General features: G+C 40.8%; 1 protein-coding gene across 1 annotated transcript in view; it reads left to right on the plus strand.

Annotated features, from left to right (window-relative positions):
• The first annotated feature begins 464 nt into the window (after positions 1 to 464).
• LOC124131824 (methionine synthase-like) overlaps positions 465 to 23,812 on the plus strand; it is a 50,019-nt gene continuing 26,671 nt past the window's right edge. The window contains exons 1-16 of the mRNA XM_048403613.1: positions 465 to 596; positions 1,048 to 1,247; positions 3,640 to 3,729; positions 4,258 to 4,327; positions 7,110 to 7,202; positions 8,758 to 8,864; positions 9,230 to 9,289; positions 9,841 to 9,935; positions 11,319 to 11,419; positions 12,247 to 12,308; positions 13,297 to 13,364; positions 14,519 to 14,598; positions 15,351 to 15,463; positions 19,762 to 19,902; positions 21,457 to 21,642; positions 23,091 to 23,270. Coding sequence (XP_048259570.1) covers positions 569 to 596; positions 1,048 to 1,247; positions 3,640 to 3,729; positions 4,258 to 4,327; positions 7,110 to 7,202; positions 8,758 to 8,864; positions 9,230 to 9,289; positions 9,841 to 9,935; positions 11,319 to 11,419; positions 12,247 to 12,308; positions 13,297 to 13,364; positions 14,519 to 14,598; positions 15,351 to 15,463; positions 19,762 to 19,902; positions 21,457 to 21,642; positions 23,091 to 23,270 — 1,674 coding nt within the window. The 5' untranslated portion in view covers positions 465 to 568. The remainder of the gene's footprint in view (positions 597 to 1,047; positions 1,248 to 3,639; positions 3,730 to 4,257; positions 4,328 to 7,109; positions 7,203 to 8,757; positions 8,865 to 9,229; positions 9,290 to 9,840; positions 9,936 to 11,318; positions 11,420 to 12,246; positions 12,309 to 13,296; positions 13,365 to 14,518; positions 14,599 to 15,350; positions 15,464 to 19,761; positions 19,903 to 21,456; positions 21,643 to 23,090; positions 23,271 to 23,812) is intronic.

A 23,812-nucleotide genomic window follows, 5' to 3' on the forward strand; every position in this document is an offset into this window, starting at 1 on the left:
AAACAAACAATGCTCGGTGACATGGTCGAAAGCGTCTTACGCAGAAGCTTGCATTACGTAATACCCAATTCGTTTTTAATGACTCTATGTTTAGTCGAGTACCCTGTTGAGCTTTCACTTTTGTCAGAGACCATATATAGGTATACGGTCTCTGCTTTCATTTACGTCCCGTGTCCCTTCAATGGAGGGGTAATGTTCAAGTTATCAAATACAACTTAGATATTAAAAAAACCCTGGAATTCTGATCTTACCTGATGATCAAATATTTTATTCTATAACTACTCATGAGTTTTGTCGCTTAACATTCGAAAAAAACGTAAAAGGCCTAATCAGGCCTATGTTCTCTGGCCTATTTAACCCAAAGTGTTATTTGCGGTGCCTCACGTGTGTTAGTGTATAATATATGTTGTTAGGGAAATAGTTTACGCTTGGGTTATATAAATAGAAATTTCTCTCGGCCGAGTTATTTGGGTCCTGCGACTCTGGCGATAACGTTAGAAGAAGAGGTTTGTCTGTCCTCGTTCGGCAGGTCACTGGAAAATTTCACATCATATCACCAATATTCACGATGCGGCCTGCATTTTCCACTGGGACTGGTAATGCATTTCATGCAGTCATAAGTAACAACAACAACATGTTGTCATGAATATTCATGCACGCGAGGTCAATGAGACCGCACATGTTTGACAGTTCTAATAATATTATTACACGTGTATTATATTTGTAAAAAAATATGTTGGAGGAGGACTGGATATATTCGAATGTATTTGCGCTTGTAAAATACATTTGTTATATTTTTTAAAATTAATAACTTTTCTATGGGCTCTTGTTTAAATTGAATTTTTTTCTTCTGTAACCTAGATCTAGCAATCAAAATTTCAGATGACAGGTGTTAGCCAAAACATATCTTATCAGAACTAATTGTCTTAATTTTGCAAACAAAATTGTTATTGACTAGATATATATGTTCATAATTTTTACCAAAACATTATTATAATACTGTTCAGTAAAGTTTGACACAAAGTGAAGGGATATCTTCTGTTACAGATATGGGGGATCAGATCGCGAAAACCCTCCAAGAGCGGATCATGGTGTTTGATGGGGGGATGGGCACCATGATTCAACAGCTTCGTCTGGAGGAGGAAGACTTCAGGGGGGAGGAGTTAGCAAATCACCCAAAGAGTTTGAAGGGGAACAATGACCTGCTGTCCATCACAAAGCCCCAGGCCATCTATCAGATTCATAAGGTTGCTGTCGCTTCCACTACACCTTTGTTGCCAAGTTATTGACATTTTTTAATATTTTTTTATTTAATTCAGTATATGATGTTAGGTCTACATATTTTCACATAAAGTAACATGACACTTAATATTATACTTATTAGCATCTTCCCAAGGCAAGGAAGTCAACTGACTGTAAAAGTCCATTTTCCAACCTTGCCGAAGCAGGCTGGAATTCCGGAGTTATAGGTGTAGGTGACATACCTTTGTACTGCAGGTTTCAAAGCCCCAGGCCATCTATAGGATGCACAAGGTTGCTGTCGCTTCCACTACACCTGTTGCCAAGTTATGGAAATTAAAAAAAATAAATTTGTTTATTCAATTCTGTATATGATGTTACATATTTTTACATAAAGTAACATGACACTCATATTATACTTATTAGGTTTAGGTTATATACCTTTACAGCAGATAGCAAATTATAGTTGGCTAGTCAGGATACAGGTGCAATATCATCTCTACAGGTGGTGAAATACCTTTAATTTGGTATTTTCTTTCAAGTTCATTGAAGGGCATTTTATCATCTTCATTACAGAGATCTTTAATTGTGTATATTCCCTTGCATCTTCCCGAGGCAAGAGAGTTAACTGACTTTAAAAGTCCAGTTTCCACCCTTGCCGAACTTGGCTGGAATTCCTGGGCTCGATCGTAGCGCCACCAGTGGTTATTATGAGTTATGTCCCTTCTGAGCCTCTCCTCTGGACCAATCCGATTCCATCTTTTGCATTTGTTTCAAACAAAATGGCGGTGCCCAGTCAAGATGATCTGATCGATAATCAAGATCTATATTGTGATAAAACGGGTCTTACATCGCGAAGTGCATCAAATCATGTGAGCACCTTGATTAAAAACATGAAAAGGTTTGGAAAATATCTGTTGGCAACGAGTTGGTGGTGCACATGCTTTGCAAATCCTGCAATCGACCTAAATCTGCACGGCAGTTTAGGAACAGGATTTCAATTTCGTTGTGAGATTTTGATTGGACTATGCATAGACTCGTTAGTCCAGCCAAAATGTAACTCCATAATACCAGCCTAGTTCGGCAAGGGTGGAAACTGGACTTTTATAGTCAGTTAACTCACTTGCCTCGGGAAGATGATTCCCTTGAAGAAAAAAAAAAGAAAAAATTCAAATCAAATATTGATTACCCAGTTTCAGTTCCTGACACAATTTGATGTCACAGCCATATTACTTTTGTTTTATCAATATTAATTTTTTTATCTCTACATTTTAGAAAAAATAATTTAGGGTATCAATAGCTGTACTTAAGCTTTCATCAGTCCCATCTAGAAATCTTTCTGTGTCATTAGCATATTATGAGTTTATGCTTGTCGTAAGAGGCACTAACAGGATCGGGTGGTCAGGCTCGCTGACTTGGTTGATGCATGCAGGTCCTAAGCCAAACGTTTCCAGTGTCAACATGGTAAATGTTTCGAAACCGTATTGAAAGCTTTTTCAAAGTCTAAAAGTAATAGTAAACCAGGCTTATTTTGTAACTTTGTTTCAAACACGATATCGTATAGTAGTCGTTTTCACTAATACGTCTTTCAGGGATAAAGCCAGTTTGGTTTTCATGTATAAGAATATTAAGTGTGCTTTTAATTCTGTTTGCGTTACATGTACTCAAAACTTTTGTACAATGAATTTAAGAGAGAAATTGGTCACAAGTTTTTTAGTAGTTGTTTGTCTTTAATGCCTATGGGTATACAGGGGGGGTGGTGGGCTATTCGTCTGAGGTCTAAGGTGCCACAGTTTGCTGTGCAAAGTCTTATCCCTTGGGCACGACAGAAAACCTAGGCTATGATTGGTTCAAATCCTGGTTTGCCCTGATTATGTTTGTCACCTACTGTTATAAGCGGCATTAAACCCAACTCATTCACTCACCTTAAGCCAGGTTTGTAGATCGTGCAGTTCAGCGCATGCATGATGTTCATGTGGTGAACATGTAAATAGACAATTTGGAAGGGGAAACGATAGTGTTTAGTTTCTCTTTTCATTTATGTGTGAAGCAGATCCCTAAATCAGTTATTTTTTTTATTATCACCTTTGTACATTTTCAAACTAAACACTCCTGTCCAAGATGGAGTCCCGGAGCATTAACCTTAGCGTCAGACTTGGATTCATCTCAGGGGAGATAACTGTGTCAATACCTTAAGAGTTGATATGCCTTCATAATTGGAGGTTATATGACAAAAACAAAACAAAAACATGCATCTAGTAGTGTTAGATTTGAGTCAGTTGATACATAGCTACAAGACTATGGTATAAAAATGAGGATGTGTTACTAGTTTCCATAAGGTTCCGCTGGTCAGCTGTTACAAATATTCATAAAATATATTCATAAAAATATTTGTTTCAGGACTACTTGGAAGCTGGTGCCGACTTTGTAGAAACGAATACATTCAGCGGAACGAGAGTGGCACAGGCAGACTATGGCTTGGAAGAACTGGTAAAGTCACTTGGAGATCTCCAAAGCTTTAGTTGTGTGGTATATGTGTAATGGATTTTGTGTAACCAGCCGATTACTGTGGCAGAAATAATGATTGCACAGGCGCACGGTAAAGGTGGAACTTGAAAAGGTGAGGTGAAATTGGGTTTAACGTCGTATCCAAGATTATTGCACTTTCATAGCGACGTGCATGCGTGTGAGTGTAAGGCTGCTTGTACTAGTCCAGACTAATGCCGATTTATAGTGCTAGCTCACTGAGATACCATGCCGCAGTTTAACATGAATACCCCACTCAGACACAGTATCCTGACTCTGAGCCGACCAGTCCTTGTTTTAACCCCTTTATGCCGAGCGCCGGACAGGGAAACAACAAGTACCATCTTTTAACGTCTTTTGGTATGACGCGGCCGGGGATCAAACTCCGGACCTTCCGCTCTACGAACTTTAATTCGCTTGTTGAATGAAATTTGTTGCATTATAAATAGATTATTGTTGTTATATAATTACATGTATTATTGTTTCCCCCAGGTGTATCGACTGAACTTGGAGTCTGCGAAGCTGGCCAGACGAGCATGTGATGATGTCACAAGGGACACAGGTGGGGTATATTTCTTCAGATGAAATAGAACAAGATGTTCCAACATATGTTTTCCTCTTGAGGCCAAACAGGTTTAGTTTCCACTGATTTTAGCTTGTATGTACATTATTAATATTTGTGTAATAGTGTATGACGTGTGATACTGTATGATATATGTGTTATAGGTTTGGTTTCTGCGGATGTTTTACTGCAGAGTTATCTCCCTTGATGTGCAAAATATCAAGCTCCTCACAGTGATAGCCTGTTCACAGAGCTCTCTATACTATCACTGTCACCAATCAAAGCACTCTACTGTGATAAGTGGCCACAACCATGCTTGACTGGCAACCGACGGACCGTTATGTTTATAAACAAGTGATGACTTCTGTGAGGTCAAATACACTTACCTTAACTAAATACATGTGATACGTGTGCGATACTGTATGATACATGTGCGATACTGTATGATACTGTATGATACATGTGTGATTCTGTGTGATATATGTGCGATGCTGGATGATACATGTGTGATTCTGTGTGATATATGTGCGATGCTGTATGATACATGTGTGATTCTGTATGATACATGTGCGATACTGTATGATACATGTGCGATACTGTATGATACTGTATGATACATGTGTTATTCTGTATGATACATGTGTGATTCTGTATGATACATGTGCGATACTGTATGATACATGTGTGATTCTGTATGATACATGTGTGATTCTGTATGATATATGTATGATTCTGTATGATATATGTGCGATGCTGTATGACACAAAGAGAGTCTCACCCGAGTGTCTTTTGATCTCAAATATATCAACACGAGTTGATGTAAGTGCCTTGGAGTTTTATCAATGTGTGTTGATATATTTGATATCAAATGACACGAGGGTGAGATTTTATTAATCATCCAACATGATTCTTCCAAACTTTTCAGTTTGTAGACAGTAATAAGCAGTGTCTTAAGTGTAAAAAGTACTGCTAACAGCTTCAGTAGAGCCATTAGTGATGTCATTTGATTGTAACCTCATGGTCTACAATGTAGATATCGCTTGATCTCACATAAGTGATATCTCCTGTGGGAGCCAGTTTTGGATGATAAAAGTGCGATGCTGTATGATCCTGTATGTTACATGTGTGATACTGTATGATACATGTGTGATACATGTGTGATACTGTATGATATATGTGTGATAGTGTATGATCCTGTATGACACGTGTGATAGTGTATGATCCTGTATGATACATGTGTGATAGTGTATGATCCTGTATGATACATGTGTGATAGTGTATGATCCTGTATGATACATGTGTGATAGTTCATGATCCTGTATGATACATTTGTGATAGTGTATGATCCTGTATGATACATTTGTGATAGTGTATGATCCTGTATGATACATGTGTGATAGTGTATGATCCTGTATGATACATGTGTGATAGTGTGTGATACTGTATGATCCTGTATGTTACATGTGTGATACTGTATGATACATGTGTGATACATGTGTGATGCTGTATGATACCTGTATGATCCTGTGTGTTACATGTGTGATACTGTATGATACATATGGGATACTATATGATACATGTGTGATACTGTATGATCCTGTATGTTACATGTGTGATACTGTATGATACATGTGTGATGCTGTATGATATATGGGCGATGCTGTATGATTTATGTTTTATGATGTATTATACATGAGTGATACTGTATGATACATATGGGATACTGTATGATACATGTGTGATACTGTAGGATCCTGTATGTTACATGTGTGATACTGTATGATACATGTGTGATGCTGTATGATATATGGGCGATGCTGTATGATTTATGTTTTATGATGTATTATACATGTGTGATACTGTATGATATGTTTTATGCTATATGATCCTGTATGTTACATGTGTGATACTGCATGATACATATGGGATACTGTATGATACATGTGTGATACTTTATGATCCTGTATGTTACATGTGTGATACTGTATGATCTGTATGTTACATGTGTGATACTGTATGTCACATGTGTGATACTGTATGATACATGTGTGATGCTGTATGATATATGGGCAATGCTGTATGATTTATGTTTTATGCTATATGATCCTGTATGATACATGTGTGATACTGTATGATCCTGTATGATACATGTGTGATACTGTATGATACATGTGTGATACTGTATGATACATGTGTGATACTGTATGATCCTGTATGTTACATGTGTGATACTGTATGATACATGTGTGATGCTTTATGATATATGGGTGATACTGTATGATTTATGTTTTATGATGTATTATACATGTGTGATACTGTAATATATATCTGCGATACTGTATGATATGTTTTATGCTATATGATCCTGTATGATACATGTGTGATACTGTATCATATATGTGTGATACTGTATGATATGTTTTATGCTGTATGATCCTGTATGATACATGTATGATACATGTGTGATACTGTATCATATATGTGCGATACTGTATGATATGTGTTTTATACTGTGTGATCCTGTATGGTACATGTGTGATACTGTATCATATATGTGTGATACTGTATGAAATGTGTTTTATGCTGTATGATACTGTTTGATACATGTGTGACACTGTATGATACATGTGTGATACTGTATGATATGTTTTATGCTGTATGATACATGTTTTATGCTGTATGATACTGCATGATACATGTGTGATACTGTATGATACATGTGTGATACATGTATGATACTGCATGATACATGTATGATACAAGGCACCTGGTCTTCCTTCAGGTGTACAGAGGTATGTAGCTGGTGCCATGGGTCCCACAAACAGAACACTCTCCATCTCCCCGTCGGTGGAGAGACCAGATTTCAGGAATGTCAGTAAGTAGTCAGCGAAGCAATATCATCAGGGTACAGTACCCTCATGCTTGCATGACATTTTGCTTTCAGACCCAAAACGAAAATATCTCATCCTTTAGTTTTAGTTTTCAACACTCTTCTTACTCTTCATAGATTGTAACATTGTTAATGCAAATACCACATTCAAAACATTGGAACTGCGTGTAAATAAGGTTAGTTTGCACTGTAGACCTGTCTGTCATTTTCAAAGGCTCAAACAAAAATAAAGCAGGAAGGACATTTGATACAAAGAGGCCCCATAGTTTTTTCTCTGTTGATCCCCAAAATCACTCAACAAGCCTGCCCTTCTGTTCTCTACAAAGCAAGCAAGCCTCTGTTCATGGTCATAGTTGGGTGCACACGTAGCAACTCAACAAAGCGACTTCAGCGATCTGGCCAGCTCCCAGTTTGCAACAGGTGGTTTATGTTACCCTAACAGGATGTTAGACATAAAATGGTAGCTGCAGACATTGTTATTTTAATTATTAACAATGTCAAGATCAAAGGTCGTTTCAGACACTCAACAATGTATGTAATATTATTTGTGTAGGATTATCAGAAATAGCAACACTATTAGATTGACTGAGCGCTTCCTGCCATTTCCGTAGTGCTGCTAAATAGCTAGATGCTGAAGCCAAGTCTACATATCAGGCAATGAGAGTATTTGTCTCACACGCGATGCCCTGGCAGCTTAAGGCTACACACCCCAAAAGTTTGAAGATTCTGAACTTTTTAATTTTTGCCATTTCCATGGAAACATTAAGATACTTAAACCTATAGGGTGGGTGTTTTGTACGGCCTATATCTTTTTAACTATGCACCCTAGCTTCACCAAACTTGCTACACACATTAACCACAATGAGTACTTGTGCCTTTTGCTAGTTTGAAGATTCTGAATTTTTTAATATTTTCCGTTTCCATGGAAACATTAGAAACTTAAACTTTTAGGGTGGGTGTTTTGTATGGCCTATAACTTTTTAACCATGCACCCTAGCTTTACCAAACTTGCTACAGACATTTACCACAATGAGTATTTGTGCCTTTTTGCTAGTTTGAAGATTCTGAATTTTTTTATTTTTGCCGTTTCCATGGAATCATGGTGAAACATAAATTTTGGGTAGAGTTTTTGTACGATCCATGTTTACAATATTATGTATCCTAGCTTCAGCAAACTTGCTACATTAACCGCTATGATTGTTTTTTATCTTTTATAAGATTCTGAAAGTTTTGTCTTTTGCTGTTTTCATGGAAACATGATGGAATTTAGAAATTTTGATGACTGGTTTTGTATAGCTACAAAATTGTCAATTGTCACTGGAACTCAATCTTAGTTTTTAAAACATTGAAGTTAAATCAGTTAGAAATATGTAATATTTCATTAATTACTATTTGTTGTTGACCAGCGGGGATAACGGGGGTATGTGACCTTTGCTCACTTCTTTCTTGTTTTTTTCATGTTACAATCTCTTTAAAAGAACCAGAACCAGTTTTGTTTTGTGATCCTTGGTTAGTGTTTGACTGCATCTTTTACTTCCAGCCTTCAATGAGCTTGTTGAAGCGTATTCAGAACAAGCACGGGGGCTGCTAGACGGAGGTGCGGACTTGCTGCTGGTTGAAACTATATTCGACACAGCCAATTCCAAGGCAAGGACATTATGAGATACCCTGTGTGTAGATAGAGCCTGGGTGAAAATATGTGTATCTACTTGTCTTACAAATATGCATAACCTTCCACTAATTTACAAGTGAGTTGTGGGGTGGGGTTGGGTAGCCTACCGGGGTAGTAGTTTGAGCGTTCGCTCTTCACACCAAAGACCCGGGTTCCATTCCCACCAAGGATACAATGTGTGAAGTCCATTTCTGGTGTCCCCCGCCATGATATTGCTGGAATATTTCTAAAGGCGGCGTAAAACCGTACTCACCCACTCACTACAAGTGAGTTGTACTTCATGACATGGTTTAAGATATATTGTGTTAACTTACTGCAATGTGCATTTTCTGAATTTCAGGCAGCATTATTTGGTATTGAAGAAATATTTGCAAGTGGCTACAAGAGATGTCCAATATTTGTGAGTAGCTCTTAAAGTACAACTTCCAGCTACTTGAACCTAATTCAACAGGGGCAGATACACAGTAGTTCTGGTTTGTGAGTCGGCCATTTCAAGAAATGGGGGTTTCCCAATCACAGAAAGAGACAGTCAGTCTATTTTTTTTAAAGATGCCAAATAAAATCTTTGGTGATCTGGTGTGGAATTGCAATGGCGTCTTCAATTATTTGAGACAATGCGCTCGATATTATGTAATATTGTCATGGCCATTTTCTAGCCAATCATTTTTGACTAACAGGATCGGGTGGTCAAACTTGCTGACTTGATTGATGCATGTCATCGCATCCCAATTGCGTAGATCAATGCTCATGTTGTCAATCAGTGGGTTGTCTGGTCCAGACTTGATTATTTACAGACCACCGTTAAATCTGTAATATTACCCATATGGGTACTATAGAGTTTTTCAGTGTAATGGTAATGGTGATTCTTGACTCGAAGATATCAACCAACACTGACCAGTGTCAAACAAGTTATGGTGATGAACACATTGTAAAGATGATGATGTATTGCAGATATCAGGAACTATTGTTGACAAGAGTGGCCGGACTTTGTCTGGACAGACAACTGAGGCCTTTATCATCAGTGTATCTCACTCAGAACCCATGTGGTAGGTCAAACATCAATCTTTCTCACACAGCCTTTGTATCTCACTCAGAACCCATGTGGTAGGTCAAACATCAATCATTCTCACACAGCATTTGTATCTCACTCAGAACCCATGTGGTAGGTCAAACATCAATCATTCTCACACAGCCGTTGTATCTCACTCAGAACCCATGTGGTAGGTCAAACATCAATCATTCTCACACAGCCTTTGTATCTCACTCGGAACCCATGTGGTACGTCAAACATCAATCATTCTCACACAGCCTTGTATCTCACCCAGAAGCCATGTGGTAGGTCAAACATCAATCATTCTCACACAGCCTTTGTATCTCACTCAGAACCCATGTGGTAGGTCAAACATCAATCATTCTCACACAGCCTTTGTATCTCACTCAGAACCCATGTGGTAGGTCAAACATCAATCATTCTCACACAGCCTCGTATCTCACTCGGAACCCATGTGGTAGGTCAAACATCAATCATTCTCACACAGCCTTGTATCTCACCCAGAACCCATGTGGTAGGTCAAACATCAATCAGTCTCATACAGCCTTGTATCTCACTCAGAACCCATGTGGTAGGTCAAACATCAATCATTCTCACACAGCCTTGTGTCTCACCCAGAACCCATGTGGTAGGTCAAACATCAATCATTCTCACACAGCCTTGTATCTCACTCAGAACCCATGTGGTAGGTCAAACATCAATCATTCTCACACAGCCTTTGTATCTCACTCAGAACCCATGTGGTAGGTCAAACATCAATCATTCTCACACAGCCTTGTATCTCACTCAGAACCCATGTGGTAGGTCAAACATCAATCATTCTCACACAGCCTTTGTATCTCACTCAGAACCCATGTGGTAGGTCAAACATCAATCATTCTCACACAGCCTTGTATCTCACTCAGAACCCATGTGGTAGGTCAAACATCAATCATTCTCACACAGCCTTTGTATCTCACTCAGAACCCATGTGGTAGGTCAAACATCAATCATTCTCACACAGCCTTGTATCTCACTCAGAAGCCATGTGGTAGGTCAAACATCAATCATTCTCACACAGCCTTTGTATCTCACTCGGAACCCATGTGGTAGGTCAAACATCAATCATTCTCACACAGCCTTTGTATCTCACTCAGAAGCCATGTGGTAGGTCAAACATCAATCATTCTCACACAGCCTTTGTATCTCACTCAGAACCCATGGGGTAGGTCAAACAACCATCATTCTCACACAGCCTTTGTATCTCACTCAGAACCCATGTGATACATCAGACATCAATCTCACACAACCTTCATTGGTTTGAAGGGATTTTAAATTCCTGTTAATCAATGTGTTAGGGCAACTGTTTGCATGTGATGTATGTTGCTTGGTTTTTCAGCCTTGGTCTCAACTGTGCTCTTGGTGCGGCAGAAATGCGTCCATTTATTGAGTCTGTCAGCAACAACACAACAGCCTACGTCATCTGTTACCCTAATGCAGGTACATCCCACGTTCCCCAGATTCATGTAGATCCATCTTCTGATATTTCCTGAATACCTTTTGTAGATTGAATAGCAGAGCAAAATATTTCTTTGTTTTCTCAGTCACTTGCATGAATCTCTGACGTCAATGTACCCGTGATCGCGGGTTTTACCAAAGTGGAACATATCTAAGCTTTCCTCACACGCCATGATATGACTGGAATATTGTTCAAAGTGGCGCTAAAACCAACTCACACACTCTTATGTCAATGATTTTTATATGCGGGTATAGTTGGCTTCAAACAGACAAGACCTTCTCCGTGGTCTAGGGTAGAGTGTCTGCCCGGAGAGTGGAAGGTCCGGGGTTCGATCCCCGACCGCGTCATACCAAAAGACGTTAAAAGATGGAACTTGTTGTTACCCTGTCTGGCGCTCAGCATTAAGGGGCTAAAACAAGGACTGGTCGGCTTGGAGTCAGTATAATGTGTCTGAATGGGGTATTCATGTTAAACTGCGGCATGGTATCTCAGTGGGCTAGCACTATAAAAAAATCGGCATCAGTCCGGACTAGTACAAGCAGACATACACATGTGCATGCACGTCGCTATATAAGTGCAATAATCTTGGACGTGACGTTAAACCCCATTTCATCTCACCTTCAAACAGACAACATAAGCTTGTCAACTAGTGTTTCCACACGACCAATATGACAAACTAGTTTGCAGACTCTCTTCACAATGTTCACACACACAAACTACTGTTTGTAAATATATATGGGCAAACCCAAGTTTGTCATGTGAAGCCACATTAACAATGATGATGGGTCAACAATTCCTTACTCTGCAGGTCTACCCAACACGTTCGGCGACTACGATGAGACTCCGGAGATGACTGGCAGCCAACTAAAGGTCAGCATGAGACAAACACCACGTACATCAACCTGTGACATGGCATTGTGGGGGTTTTGTTTCCGCTTGGACTGTTGTTTTGCCAGCCCTGTGGGGAAAACGTTGGTTATTCAGGCCGAAGTCTGGGTTCAGTTCCCAATCATCTTCCTGAGGCAGGGGAGTTAACTGACTATGAAAGTCCAGTTTCCACCCTTGCTGCACTAGGCTGGAATTATGGAGTAATATCTTGGCTGGTCAAACCAGTCTATGCATAGTCCAATCAAAATTGCGTCATGAAATCCAAATCCGGTTCATCAACTGCCATGCAAATTTCTGTCAATTGCAGGATTCACAAAGCATGTGTAATACCAACTCGTTGTCAACAGATATTTTTCTTATCTTTTCATGTTTTTAATCAAGGTGCTCATGTGATTCAATGCACTTGGCATGGTAAGACCCTGTTTATCACAAAATAGATTTTGATTATTGATTAGATCACCTTGACTTCGCACCGCCATTTTGTTTGAAGCAAATGCAAGTGATATGAGAGGTTGAATATGATTGGTCAATAGGAGAGACATAGAAGGGACATAACTTATAATAGCCACAGGTGGCACTACAATCGAGCCCAGAAATTCCAGCCTAGTTCGGCAAGGGTGGAAACTGGACTTTTACAGTCAGTTTACTCCCTTGGAAAATATCCAATGTGTGACACCCATGCTTGACATCCCTCACCATCATATGGCGTGATATCGAAATGCGAAATTCTCGACTCCGGAATCGTTCGTTAAATCTCGAACATCATCATCATGCTATGGCTGGAATCTTGGTGTAATCAATGTTAAATCTTATCCAAATAATTTATGGAATATTGTAGTCAATTATTGGCAATATATTTTTGATTTTGTAGCAAGGTACAAGTAATAAAAGTATTCAAATACTTTATTACTTAACTTCTAATATTATTTCCTGAAAGTCATTTTGAAAAAGTAACATTTCTGTTTTCCAGGAGTTTGCCAAGGCTGGGATGGTGAACATAGTGGGTGGATGCTGTGGAACCACCCCAGCTCACATCAAGTGAGTCGACACATTGGAGACCCGGGGTAGAATAGGCCTTCAGCAACCCATGCTTGTTGTAAGAGGCAACTAACGGGATCGAGTGGTCAGGCTTGCTGACTTGGCTGATGCATAACATCGTATTCCAATTGTGTGGAATGATGCTCATGATGTCTGTCACTTGATTATCTAGTCCAGACTCAATTATTTACAGACCGCCGTCATATTGCTGGAATATTGCTGAGTGCGGCGTTAAACAACAAAGAAAGAAAGAAAGACACACTGGAACATACAAGCTTGTATGTACTTGCCTCATGGTCAAATGATTTCCAACATACTTAGAATGGATAAGATATATGGATGAACAACTTCTTTATTATCCCCTGCTCCAACGAAGTTGGCGGGGGATATGGAAATGGGTGGCATGGCATGGCGTGGCGTGGCGTGGAGTGCGTGCCAAAGCGTTTCCGGAGCATAACTCAGAAACCGATTAGTATTGCCCTACGACACTTTGCATGTCTATCAGACTCATGCTGAACTGGAGCCTTTTGCTATTTAGGAATTTTAGAAAAAATTCTTTTATGTTTCCATGGCAACAAGATGGACTTAGTTCTATAAGGGTGGATTTCATTTCCGGAGCGTAACTCAAAAACTGTTAAGTACTTTCTAACAAAACTTTGCATGTCTACCAGGCACATACTGAACTGGTGCCTTTCGTTATTTAGCACTTTTAGAAATTTATTTTTTACGTTTTGTGGCAACAAGTTGAACAAAAAGGGTAGGGTTCGATTCCGGATGAAATTTTCCACATGCTGAATTGTTGCCTTTTGCTATTTATGAATTTTAGAAATTTATATTAATGGGCAATATTTCCAGAACTTGACTCATAAACTGTTTAATATTTTTCAATGAAACTGTGTTAAAATGGGCTGGGGATATAGATGACTTCGTCGACTATGCTCTTGTTACAATTAGGAGCTACATTTTGGTGTAGGTTCTAACACTGTTATCAAGTAAGTGATATCCATATATCTTATCCTTACCTAGTATACCAACTTGTAAATGCCTCGCAAAGAAGTCAAATATACTTTGCTTAAGTAAGCATGTGTTGAAGATTATATCTTCTGTGTGAGGTATTGTATAGGTCCTTGAAGAGTTTGGGTGTTGGGTTTCAGAGCGATTGCTGAAGCTGTGAAGAAGTTTAAGCCGAGGGTCCCCCCCTCCAGTCTCCATGAGGGGTACATGCTGCTTTCAGGTAGAGTTCTTGTTCTTGCCCCTCTTCAACAATATATTCGACTGCCTCCGTGGTCTAGTGGTAGAGCGCCGCCCGGAGAGCGGAAGGTCCGGGGTTCAATCCCCGGCCATGTCATACCAAAAGACATTAAATGATGGTACTTGTTGTTACCCTGTCTCAGCATTAAGGGATAAAACAAGGACTGGTCGGCCCGTAGTCAGTATACTGTGTCTGAGGGAGTATTCATGATAAACTGCGGCATGGTATCTCAGTGAGCTAGCACTATAAATCGGCATCAGTCCGGTCTAGTACAAGCAGCCACACACACACGTGCATGCACGTCGCTATATAAGTGCAATTTCACCTCACCACACCTCAAAAACATATTCAGTCTATACTTGGCAAGGATATAATACACAAATCAGGTCGAAAATGACCAGGAATTGCCCTTATACTTTATATATATCAGTATAGCCAGCCTTCGAGAAACTGTCCCATCCCTGAAACTTCTCGAATGATCAAGCCTGCCATGTTTACATGTCCGATAACTGTAACTTCCACTTGCTGTCGTTGAGAGCTGTTAAAATCTAGCCATGAAGGGACTTTACAGTTCACTACCACTTCAATCATTTGATCAAGGTTATTTCTTGTTTTGCGGGAGGGGGGTTTCTGGTCTTTAGTTATTTGGGGTTTATTACAAAAAGAAAATAGCAATGATTCTCGATATTAATTTGAAAATTTTGAAGCCAAACACGATGATCATTTCGTTTCAGGTCTTGAGCCATCCCATATCGGCCCCCACACCAACTTTGTGAACATTGGTGAGAGGTGCAATGTCGCTGGGTCGAAGAGGTTCTGTAGGCTGATCAAGAATGGAAACTATGAGGTGAGTCACATGTCTGGAAGAATAGGGGCATAGTTCAGTGTAGGGTGCAACCTGTTTGCTCCTAGTTCAGTGTAAGGTGCAACCTGTTTACTCCTAGTTCAGTCTAAGGTGCAACCTGTTTACTCCTAGTTCAGTGTAGGGTGCAACCTGTTTACTCCTTGTTCAGTGTAGGGTGCAACCTGTTTACTCCTTGTTCAGAGTAGGGTGCAACCTGTTTACTCCTTGTTCAGAGTAGAGTGCAACCTGTTTACTCCTGGTTCAGTGTAGGGTGCAACCTGTTTACTCCTAGTTCAGTGTAGTGTGCAACCTGTTTACTCCTAGTTCAGTGTAAGGTGCAACCTGTTTACTCCTTGTTCAGAGTAGGGTGCAACCTGTTTACTCCTAGTTCAGTGTAGGGTGCAACCTGTTTACTCCTAGTTCAGTGTAAGGTGCAACCTGTTTACTCCTTGTTCAGAGTAGGGTGCAACCTGTTTACTCCTAGTTCAGTGTAAGGTGCAACCTGTTTACTCCTAGTTCAGTGTAAGGTGCAACCTGTTTACTCCTTGTTCAGTGTAAGGTGCAACCTGTTTACTCCTTGTTCAGAGTAGGGTGCAACCTGTTTACTCCTAGTTCAGTGTAAGGTGCAACCTGTTTACTCCTTGTTCAGAGTAGAGTGCAACCTGTTTACTCCTAGTTCAGTGTAGGGTGCAACCTGTTTACTCCTAGTTCAGTGTAGTGTGCAACCTGTTTACTCCTAGTTCAGTGTAAGGTGCAACCTGTTTACTCCTTGTTCAGAGTAGGGTGCAACCTGTTTACTCCTAGTTCAGTGTAGGGTGCAACCTGTTTACTCCTAGTTCAGTGTAAGGTGCAACCTGTTTACTCCTTGTTCAGAGTAGGGTGCAACCTGTTTACTCCTAGTTCAGTGTAGTGTGCAACCTGTTTACTCCTAGTTCAGTGTAAGGTGCAACCTGTTTACTCCTTGTTCAGAGTAGGGTGCAACCTGTTTACTCCTAGTTCAGTGTAGGGTGCAACCTGTTTACTCCTAGTTCAGTGTAAGGTGCAACCTGTTTACTCCTAGTTCAGTGTAAGGTGCAACCTGTTTACTCCTAGTTCAGTGTAAGGTGCAACCTGTTTACTCCTAGTTCAGTGTAGGGTGCAACCTGTTTACTCCTAGTTCAGTGTAAGGTGCAACCTGTTTACTCCTTGTTCAGTGTAAGGTGCAACCTGTTTACTCCTAGTTCAGTGTAAGGTGCAACCTGTTTACTCCTAGTTCAGTGTAGGGTGCAACCTGTTTACTCCTAGTTCAGTGTAAGGTGCAACCTGTTTACTCCTTGTTCAGAGTAGGGTGCAACCTGTTTACTCCTTGTTCAGAGTAGGGTGCAACCTGTTTACTCCTAGTTCAGTGTAGGGTGCAACCTGTTTACTCCTAGTTCAGTGTAAGGTGCAACCTGTTTACTCCTTGTTCAGTGTAAGGTGCAACCTGTTTACTCCTAGTTCAGTGTAGGGTGCAACCTGTTTACTCCTAGTTCAGTGTAGGGTGCAACCTGTTTACTCCTAGTTCAGTGTAAGGTGCAACCTGTTTACTCCTTGTTCAGAGTAGGGTGCAACCTGTTTACTCCTAGTTCAGTGTAAGGTGCAACCTGTTTACTCCTAGTTCAGTGTAAGGTGCAACCTGTTTACTCCTTGTTCAGTGTAAGGTGCAACCTGTTTACTCCTTGTTCAGAGTAGGGTGCAACCTGTTTACTCCTAGTTCAGTGTAGGGTGCAACCTGTTTACTCCTTGTTCAGAGTAAAGTGCAACCTGTTTACTCCTAGTTCAGTGTAGGGTGCAACCTGTTTACTCCTAGTTCAGTGTAGTGTGCAACCTGTTTACTCCTAGTTCAGTGTAAGGTGCAACCTGTTTACTCCTTGTTCAGAGTAGGGTGCAACCTGTTTACTCCTAGTTCAGTGTAGGGTGCAACCTGTTTACTCCTAGTTCAGTGTAAGGTGCAACCTGTTTACTCCTTGTTCAGAGTAGGGTGCAACCTGTTTACTCCTAGTTCAGTGTAAGGTGCAACCTGTTTACTCCTAGTTCAGTGTAAGGTGCAACCTGTTTACTCCTTGTTCAGAGTAGGGTGCAACCTGTTTACTCCTAGTTCAGTGTAGTGTGCAACCTGTTTACTCCTAGTTCAGTGTAGGGTGCAACCTGTTTACTCCTTGTTCAGTGTAAGGTGCAACCTGTTTACTCCTAGTTCAGTGTAGGGTGCAACCTGTTTACTCCTAGTTCAGTGTAGGGTGCAACCTGTTTACTCCTAGTTCAGTGTAAGGTGCAACCTGTTTACTCCTTGTTCAGAGTAGGGTGCAACCTGTTTACTCCTTGTTCAGAGTAGGGTGCAACCTGTTTACTCCTTGTTCAGTGTAGGGTGCAACCTGTTTACTCCTAGTTCAGTGTAAGGTGCAACCTGTTTACTCCTTGTTCAGTGTAAGGTGCAACCTGTTTACTCCTAGTTCAGTGTAGGGTGCAACCTGTTTACTCCTAGTTCAGTGTAGGGTGCAACCTGTTTACTCCTAGTTCAGTGTAAGGTGCAACCTGTTTACTCCTGGTTCAGAGTAGGGTGCAACCTGTTTACTCCTAGTTCAGTGTAAGGTGCAACCTGTTTACTCCTAGTTCAGTGTAAGGTGCAACCTGTTTACTCCTTGTTCAGTGTAAGGTGCAACCTGTTTACTCCTTGTTCAGAGTAGAGTGCAACCTGTTTACTCCTAGTTCAGTGTAGGGTGCAACCTGTTTACTCCTAGTTCAGTGTAGTGTGCAACCTGTTTACTCCTAGTTCAGTGTAAGGTGCAACCTGTTTACTCCTTGTTCAGAGTAGGGTGCAACCTGTTTACTCCTAGTTCAGTGTAGGGTGCAACCTGTTTACTCCTAGTTCAGTGTAAGGTGCAACCTGTTTACTCCTAGTTCAGTGTAGGGTGCAACCTGTTTACTCCTTGTTCAGTGTAAGGTGCAACCTGTTTACTCCTTGTTCAGAGTAGGGTGCACCCTGTTTACTCCTAGTTCAGTGTAGGGTGCAACCTGTTTACTCCTTGTTCAGAGTAGGGTGCAACCTGTTTACTCCTAGTTCAGTGTAGGGTGCAACCTGTTTACTCCTAGTTCAGTGTAGTGTGCAACCTGTTTACTCCGAGTTCAGTGTAAGGTGCAACCTGTTTACTCCTTGTTCAGAGTAGGGTGCAACCTGTTTACTCCTAGTTCAGTGTAAGGTGCAACCTGTTTACTCCTAGTTCAGTGTAAGGTGCAACCTGTTTACTCCTTGTTCAGAGTAGGGTGCAACCTGTTTACTCCTAGTTCAGTGTAAGGTGCAACCTGTTTACTCCTAGTTCAGTGTAAGGTGCAACCTGTTTACTCCTAGTTCAGTGTAAGGTGCAACCTGTTTACTCCTTGTTCAGAGTAGGGTGCAACCTGTTTACTCCTAGTTCAGTGTAGGGTGCAACCTGTTTACTCCTAGTTCAGTGTAAGGTGCAACCTGTTTACTCCTTGTTCAGTGTAAGGTGCAACCTGTTTACTCCTAGTTCAGTGTAGGGTGCAACCTGTTTACTCCTAGTTCAGTGTAAGGTGCAACCTGTTTACTCCTAGTTCAGTGTAAGGTGCAACCTGTTTACTCCTTGTTCAGAGTAGGGTGCAACCTGTTTACTCCTAGTTCAGTGTAGTGTGCAACCTGTTTACTCCTAGTTCAGTGTAAGGTGCAACCTGTCTACTCCTTGTTCAGAGTAGGGTGCAACCTGTTTACTCCTTTTTTGCTGTAGGGTGCAACCTGTCTACTCCTGAATCGTCATCCTCCAGGCAAATTCAGGTGATATTAAATTATCATCTATGTGGCTTATAGTCCTTCCGCTAGACCTCTTTGATAAGCATGTTGCTGTTGATATAAGAGGAGGTGCTGGCACTTGCAGAGTGCTAACTATGTTTGTGTACCTACCACTTTGTTATGGGTGTGTTGCCAAGCTGCATGTTGAGAATGTGGTTTAGTAACACTGTCTTGCTGCTGAGAATGTAGGTCTCCCAATCCAGCTATGTTATGTTTTGTGTTGCAGGAAGCACTGAGCGTTGCCAAGCTGCATGTCTTGCGGCTGAGAATGTGTGTCTCCCAATCCAGCTATGTTATGTTTTGTGTTGCAGGAAGCACTGAGCGTGGCCAAGCTGCATGTCTTGCTGCTGAGAATGTAGGTCTCCCAATCCATCTATGTTATGTTTTGTGTTGCAGGAAGCACTGAGCGTGGCCAAGCTGCATGTCTTGCTGCTGAGAATGTGTGTCTCCCAATCCAGCTATGTTATGTTTTGTGTTGCAGGAAGCACTGAGCGTTGCCAAGCTTCAGGTGGAGAACGGCGCACAGATACTGGACATCAACATGGACGAAGGGATGCTGGATGGGGTGGCGGCCATGAAGAAGTTTGTCAATCTCATTTCATCTGAACCTGATATTGCGAAGGTACTGGTCACAGCACTGGGTGGTTGATGATTTGTTTTGTCTGTCGATGAGCATCTATCTGTGTTTATATGGATCCCAGAAATACCCCATTTATGATGTTTCTGTGCTGATTGATTTCTGATTTCACCAAATTGGTAAATATCAACAACATATATAAATTTGTGCCTTACTCCCAGTGTCCTTTGTTATATTATACATGCTATAAGTTGCAGCAGGATCACTCTGGTACATGGGTTTTAAGTCTGCACGTCATAAAACTTAACGATGGATTCATAAAGCCCCATGTACCCTGAATGATCCTGCTACAACAAATTTATCTTACCAACATGATTTAATATGACATAGTAAAAGAATTAAAACAAATTCAAAATTGACAGAAAACAGCTGTTCAATTGAGCTGAGGTAAACTTGTGCTATGTCATGTGACTTTCTTTGACTCGGAAAAAGCGTGCAGGTTTTTGTTTCGAAGCGGGGTATAAGGGATTTATTCTGCCTCTCAGAAATCCATGTGCAGCCTGACATGCTAGTGGTGGGGTATCAAGGATTTATTCACCCGCTGAGAACTTTTTGTCCCTCTAAGACAAGATACATAGTATTTTATCAAGATTATGTGGACCAATCAGATCTCATCATTCTGACATGGGAGTATGATAAATGACTATATGCAGCACTTATCCACACATCTCTGCTCAAATGCGGTTTATCTGTATTCCCCTATCAGTGGATCTGTATGTATTCCAGGATCAGGGTAATCATTCTCAACTCCTTGGGTGCTAGAAGGGTTTTACATCCACCTCATAACGAGTACCATATATCGCCGTCCATAAAGCAACCACACGTATAAGGCGACCCCCTTGTACAAGCCTTCAAAATCAATGCTAATTTATATATCCCATCTATAAAGCGAATCGGAATGAAGCACATCACCAGCGCATACACAATCCCTACATATGCAATAAAAACGTGTTTGTCTTCCGCAGAAGAAATTACACTGTGCTTGGTGAACAGAGGCACATTTGAACTGAGTCACTTGCCCAAGGAGACACCACACATTTTGCCAGAGGGGTTTCGAGTGTATTTACGTATTCTTGTTTCCACCATCTGGTTGTCTTCCAACAGATTGGTCTTTTGAGAGCACAGGGTGTATGTACTGCATGCTAGGGGTAGTGACAACACTGTAAACACCTGTAAACATTGTTGGTCTCAAGGCTGAATAACAACCCAGTCACTTGTGGGATATGATGTTAGTACCTTGCAGTTGCTAGCCTGGTGCTTAAGACCACTTGCCCTCTCCGCCCCAGTTATTGTTATTGTATGCCTATCTCACAATACAATACAAATTGTCAACTTGCTTCATGATATGTATCTTTTCATGGGCAGTGCTTATTTTTTCTTTGATTATTTTTTTATAGTAGGCTCATTTATGACACAGGGTGAAAGAGATCAGGAATAAATAAAATAACAAATGTATTGACTAATAAGCTATGATATTGATGACTCCTGTTATGTACACGTCTACAACATTTCTGTACAGTTGGAATGTTGTTGATGCAGGTGCCCCTGTGTATTGACTCGTCCAACTTTGCGGTGGTGGAGGCGGGGCTGATGTGCACGCAGGGGAAGTGCATCGTCAACAGCATCAGCCTCAAGGAGGGGGTGGAGGACTTCAAGATAAAGGCCAGGAAGGTCAAGCAGTATGGAGCAGCAGTTGTTGTCATGGCGTTTGATGAAGAAGGCCAGGTGGGATATATTAAATACAACTGTTGTCGTCATGGCGTTGGATGAAGAAGGCCAGGTGGGATATATTAAATACAATTGTCATGGCGTTTGATGAAGAAGGCCAGGTGGGATATATTAAATACAACTGTTGTCGACATGGCGTTTGAAAATGGCCAGGTGGGATATATTAGATACAACTGTCATGGCGTTTGATGAAGAAGGCCAGGTGGGATATATTAAATACAACTGTTGTCGTCATGGCGTTGGATGAAGAAGGCCAGGTGGGATATATTAAATACAATTGTCATGGCGTTTGATGAAGAAGGCCAGGTGGGATATATTAAATACAACTGTTGTCGACATGGCGTTTGAAAATGGCCAGGTGGGATATATTAGATACAACTGTCATGGCGTTTGATGAAGAAGGCCAGGTGGGATATATTAGATATAACTGTCATGGCGTTTGATGAAGAAGGCCAGGTGGGATATATTAGATACAACTGTTGTCGTCATGGTGTTTGATGAAGAAGGCCAGGTGGGATATATTAGATATAACTGTCATGGCGTTTGATGAAAATGGCCAGGTGGGATATATAAACTACAATTGTCATGGCGTTTGATGAAGAAGGCCAGGTGGGATAGATTAGATACAACTGTTGACGTCATGGCGTTTGATGAAGAAGGCCAGGTGGGATATATTAGATACAACTGTTGACGTCATGGCGTTTGATGAAGAAGGCCAGGTGGGATATATTAGATACAACTGTTGTCGTCATGGCGTTTGATGAAGAAGGCCAGGTGGGATATATTAGATACAACTGCTGTTGTCATGGCGTTTGATGAAGAAGACCAAACTCCATTTCTGATTTGCACCTGAACAGGGGATGTGTCATCTCCTGATGACTCTTGTTAACTGAGGACAATTCAGCGGCAGCATGTGTTCTTGTTTATGAAAGCATCCTCATTTTGAACAATATTTACAAGTAGTTATTATGGATTTGCATATGAAATTTAGATTTCTGTCTTTGGTAAACATCGACAACAGCGGCAATGTTGGCAAGGGGTGCTCATAGTGTTGCAGTGTGGCCCTTATAACCTTCGTTAGTGTTTTGCCAGGCATGTGAGGTGAGCTGGCAAGCTCATACAGCATGATGCGATGTTTTGCAAGCAGCAAACATTTTAGGGTACAAGAACTTGTTTTCTAATTATGCATTAAGGACACAGGTTAAGTATTCAGGCTCCATAGACCCCTGTTGTCTCCTCCTCATTGTTTTATGACTTGGTCCTTACCAGTAGTTAGAACATTTTGGAACATTTTATGATAAACAACAGGTTCTCACTTCCTAGTTACCACATCTCGGCTGCGTTGTCTACAGCAGAAAACCATATTGCCTCATGAATAGGGAACAACAGAAATAGGAGAAGGTAGTACACCATCAACATGGCTGACATGTTCTTCTGTCCTGCAGGCTACAGACTTTCAGAGGAAGGCCGACATCTGCGCACGCTCCTACAACATCCTGGTGGACGAAGTGGGCTTCAACCCTAACGACATCATCTTTGACCCCAACATCCTCACCATCGCGACGGGCATTGAAGAGCACAACGAGTACGGCATTGACTTCATAAAGGCCATCCAGATCATCAAGGTTGGTGTACCCATGGAAGTAGGAGATACAAATCTTCAATTTTATAGAGTTCATTCTGGTTAAAAAGTATATATGTTTGGTTGAATACTTCGAGTGTATTTGATTTTTTTTCAATGTCGGTGACAATCGTGATCCAGATTGATGCTTACACTGCCAAATACATGTTGACAAGTGTCCATTTTGGATATATACTGCTTAAATGAAGTTAAGGATGTTCATGGCATGACAGATTAACTATAGTAAAAGAATTGGATGGCCCTTAATAATTGAGAGGTATATGTATTGCATGTTCTGTCACTGTGTATGTTATTATATAAGATGGCTATGCGATAAAACACAAAGAATAATGATGGACGAAGCGTGGTTTATTTCACAATAAAACTTGGTTCTATCATGACATCATTTCTGGAGATTCGAACATGCGCTAGCAAATAAATTAGACAACGTTATTTTTGAGAGGGAAGTGTCAAATGAGTTGTTCCCCATAGATGTAGCTGGACAGTGCAGATGAATGCAAAGGCCAAACAATTGCACCCAAAAGT

The sequence above is a fragment of the Haliotis rufescens genome, unplaced genomic scaffold (genome assembly GCF_023055435.1).
Source record: "Haliotis rufescens isolate VD_foot unplaced genomic scaffold, xgHalRufe1.0.p SCAF_3, whole genome shotgun sequence".
Taxonomy (NCBI): Eukaryota; Metazoa; Mollusca; class Gastropoda; order Lepetellida; family Haliotidae; genus Haliotis; species Haliotis rufescens.